At 27.1% G+C, this 4,851-nt stretch overlaps 1 protein-coding gene across 1 annotated transcript in view; it reads left to right on the plus strand.

Annotated features, from left to right (window-relative positions):
- Window positions 1-4,787, plus strand: part of LOC111638651 — a 19,709-nt gene extending 14,922 nt beyond the window's left edge. The window contains exon 2 of the mRNA XM_023384397.1: window positions 3,980-4,787. Within this exon, the coding sequence (XP_023240165.1) occupies window positions 3,995-4,657 (663 nt within the window). The 5' untranslated portion in view covers window positions 3,980-3,994 and the 3' untranslated portion in view covers window positions 4,658-4,787. The remainder of the gene's footprint in view (window positions 1-3,979) is intronic.
- Window positions 4,788-4,851: the final 64 nt, after the last annotated feature.

Raw genomic sequence — 4,851 nt, forward strand, 5'->3', positions numbered from 1 at the left:
AAAAAAATGGAGTAAAACTATCGATCACTTAAATAAATTTTAAATTTAAAAAAAATAATAATAATAAAAGTATTTTTTAAGAAAATCTATTTATTGTCGTAGCAATAACATTTTCATTTAACAAATTCACTCAATTCGATCGGTCTGGGTCCTACGAAATAAAATTATTCCTACACTTGAGTAGCACATGCGTACAATGATACAACCTCTGCAGCTTTATGCTGCATCGACGTAGATTTAAATGTAAGACAAAAGTATCGATAGAAATCTTTCATTTTCTTACTAAATACACAAATATATTGAATTTCGAACAATTTTTAGCATTTATTTGTTTGAAAAAGATCACTTTTAAGGCGCCAATTGTGTCATTTATCATGTAAGGTAGCACAGATTTTTAGAAACAGTGCCAAAAGTAGAAATAAATTCTCTACTTTCTATATATATTTATAAGTATAAAATTCGATAAATTTTTAATAAATTCGCTTAATAGTTTATTCCTTAAAAAATATATATATATCTAGATTAAATGATTTCTTAAAATGAAAGGTTAAAAGGGGGAGATTTTAAACACTTTAAAAGAGGAAAAGGTTGCATTTTAACGTGTTTTACATATACTTAAGCATTCTTAATTTTAAAATAAACGTCATTATATTTATATTATTCGTTAAATTCGTAAAATAAAATAAAAGATGGAGAAGAAGAGCGTGTAATATATTATTTCGTAAGCGTAATTTTTAAAGAGTGATGGTCGAGTATTATGTAAAAGTAAAAAAGAAATACCCATACGAAGCTTTGGCTTATTTCTAAAATGGCAAGTTTTCATGACCTGTATTATCTACAGAGTTGATCTGTTTCCCGGCAGCAGTTCTCTTCAAATAGATCGATAAACGAATGACACTCTATGTGGAGGAAGCCAAGAAAAGACTTCTTATAGACACACCGTAATGATGTCAAAAAATATTTTAAAAAATAATAAAATTTCAGAATATAATATGAATTATTATTCTTTTTTTTCTCCTTCAAACTAACTTGCTCGGTTTGTATAAACAAATTTAAATTGGAAAAGGTTGTAGCAATTTCTAGATGTTATATAATTATTAATAATATATATTTAAGTAAAATATTTATATATATTTTCTTTAGAAGTATTCGTAAAACTTTGTTTCCTCATATATTGACTTTTCTCACATATCCAGCTTTTCTTTGTTGACATAAGATTCCTTTTTTTTTTTTTATTTCCTGAAAAATATCCTTTGATGCAGCAGGATCAAAGTGATAAGTTATTGTAACAGTAATCGATCAATGCTACTGTTATTGCGTTACACTTTTGTATAACTTACAATTCAGTAATATTGATAAATAACTTAGGAAAATATTTGTGACGAAATAATTAAGATGATTTATTGCATCATACAATCTTTTAATTCTTCTCTCACATAAAAAAAACTACCTCATTTATCACATAGAATAAGATAGATGAACAATTTGTACTGATGTATTCATTTACAATATATTTTTTTTAATGTATTATTAATTATATTTAATTGTGTGCTTATTAAAGTTTATTATACATTAAAAATTGTTGAGAATTTTATAAAAGTTTTTCGAGTGTTTGCTTCATTAATCTCGATACTAATAATACTGATTGACATTTTAAGTTGGATAGGAGAATTATAGTTAATTGGTCCTCTAAATTAATTAAATATTCTTTATTCCTGATTAAGAAACTATAGATAAAGGGATTTTGAATATACNAAAGAGATCGATAAATCAATAAACTGTTCCTTTTTTTATATCCAATTTTCATTCCTAAATTCTATTTTAACTACATTTTAATTTGCACTTGTCACTGTTAACAATATTGCATTCCAATAGATTAAAAGGAAGAGCGATGCAATTTTCTAATCTTCTTTCAAAAATTAATTTAAAATTCATCACTGTTCGTTAATATCTACGTAGAAAATCGTTTTAATTCACCCGAGTAATTTGAACATTTTTTGCTTGTATTTATTTTAATAATATCAGTTTAAACTTCTTTTAAAATGAAATTAAAAATACATTAATTTTTTTATAGAATTTTGTTTGGTTTAAACTTGTCGAATATCTTCTTTCCAATGATGAATTGTTGAGAGATGATGATGATAAATTATTTTCCAATAACATTCAAATTATAATTACTATTCTACATTAAAAATTTTGTGGGTTATCTTAAAAACATACCGAGTTTCACTGTTATTTCCTATGTAATTTATCTTTTAAAACACAAGACAGTTGTATAAATGTAAGAGATAAGTAGAAATTCGCAGTTAAATCCTAGGATTTTGATAGTGTACTGTACATCATCAATTACTCTACATTCATCTTGGATTATATTTATGCTTGGAGCAAGAATATTAAACCCAATTTATTTGCAGTAGTCAGACACACCCAATGATTCGAAGCTTTCATCTATGTCAAGCTGTCTATTAAGATACGTGTTGACAGATCCATTCAGAAATTTCTCTATTATAATCATTATTCACACATATAAAGCTAACAACACGCGATGTAACATATGTCAATTAATTATGTATAAAGTAGATATTTTTATGAGTTGTTTTATGGAAATGAAGACACTTTAACACATTATTAAATTATCCTTTAGCTTAATGATCATTGTGTTAAAGTTTTTTAATACGTGAAAGCAGTTACATTGTGTGATTTATTATTTTCATGAGCAGAAGCAATATGTATATATTCATTAACCAGATTCTGTACGTAAATAGTTTATTGATAATTATAAAAAATAGTTGCAGGAAACGATTTTTAAAGTTATTTTATCAAAATTAATCGTTTAAGACATTTTTTTTTCTTTATTGCAATTGATGAAAAATGTAGTAACAAAGAAGCAGTTAAGCAACGATAAAAATAATAGAAAAATAATGGTACATTCCCCTCTTGAATGAACTTTATTATTTGCTTCGGATTACATCTCACTTCTTGAAAAATATCTACTGATATATCGATAAATATATTACACAACAGAGATTACTTCAACCTAATATACAGCAATTTATTTCTTTCTCTTCTTCTTATACACCAAACTAGATTTGTTAGAAGTTTCTAAAGATAATTGCTACATCAATAGAAAATTATTCGAATTGGTATAGGTTATTCAACCTTGATTATTGTCAAGTTTTTCTACTAGAAAAATATATATAGACTATAAGTTTTACATTTATATTGATATAAAATACTTTTTATCGATTTTACGTCTACATTCAGTAATATCAATATGGTTTAAGGGCATTTTAGACTTTTTTTCCTTCTTCTTCTTCTTCTTCCTCTTCCTTATTCTTTCCAAATTTTTAGTTTTTATTTTTTAGCTTATAGGCAAATGCTGTTTGCTTTTGAATTTATAGAATTTGAAAACTTATCTTATTTATTTTGTAATTTTAAGTATTAATTCTTTAAAATAAACAGAAATTTTTAAATATATTTATAGAAATGAAACGTATTAAATTATTAAATTTCTCTTTAATTATATACAGAAATTAATTTACTTTCAAATTATTTAATATTAATAATAATTTATATCGTTATAATGCTGTTATTGTAATTAAAATATAGATGAATAATTTAATAAGATTTATTTCTTTTTAATTTATTTATTATTAAACATTTTTACTTATTAAAAATTTATCGATCTAATTTTGACATATTTTACTTTAAATAAATTTGAAAATTGCACTTAAATGCTGTTAAAATTTTAACGAATTCTTTAAAATTTATTATTTAAACATCGGCTCGGTATTATCAAATAGATCTCTTGAATTCCCAAAAGTTATCAAAAGACATTAATAGAATTAATTCGTTTATTGTATACATTTCTTAACTCCCGCGAGATTATAATAATTTAGAAAATTAATTTAGACAATAGTAATTTTATCAATTTTCGCCATTACTTAATTATATTCATGGTTTATCCATTTATTTACAGGTATAAATAAGCAAGATGATTTCTGCAATGCCAGCTGTGGCCGTAAGGCGCGAAAGGAGGAAGAAAATGGCCAGAGCGGCCAGTTTGGCATCGAGCAGGCAGAGTAGTGTATCGTCATTATCACAAAGTCGGCCAGGTTCTCAGGCCAGAAGACCCACAACGCCCAGTATCAGTACCATCAGCAGCAGTTCTCAACCCAGTTATGTCAGCACCATAACATTACACAGGAGAACCCGCGATCCACACGAGATCGAAAAACAGAAACTGAAATTTTTAATGCGCATCGGAACCATTCTTATCGCTTCTGGCATCGTTTTGGTGTTTATAAGTGTGGCAATCAGCATACCAGGGACACAAAAGATCGGATTTGTTTTTATCGGTATAGGATGCGTACTTTGTCTTATCAAAGTTGTGTTCTCCACATCTCAAACACCTACAGTTAAAAAATTAGCCGCATCGAAGTCGGGTAGTGCAGCGTACATGCCACCAAGTACAGTAACCACACCGGCTTCGGAAGACAGCGAATTTACTAGTCTCCTATCGAGGAGACTTCCACTTTCTCCATCCCAAGAAACTAATTTGACTGTCCACACCACTCACACTTGTTCAACACCAATGAGCCTGAACAGTATTCCAGAAATGCAAATTCTTGTGACGGATGAACGCGAGAGGTACTAAATATTCTATAAATCCTCTTTCACTTTCACTTTTCTCTGTCTCTTATTTAAAAAAAAAAAAACCCAAAAATATAACAAAACAACAACGTTATAACCGTCTTCCAGTGTTATTTTAGGCTGGCAGACACATATAAAATAGAGTGTTGCATAATGCAACGATCCAAGCAATACTATTAATTATATATAAATATATAT

Source organism: Centruroides sculpturatus, unplaced genomic scaffold (genome assembly GCF_000671375.1).
Source record: "Centruroides sculpturatus isolate CEXI.00-Female unplaced genomic scaffold, Cexi_2.0 scaffold854, whole genome shotgun sequence".
NCBI lineage: Eukaryota > Metazoa > Arthropoda > Arachnida > Scorpiones > Buthidae > Centruroides > Centruroides sculpturatus.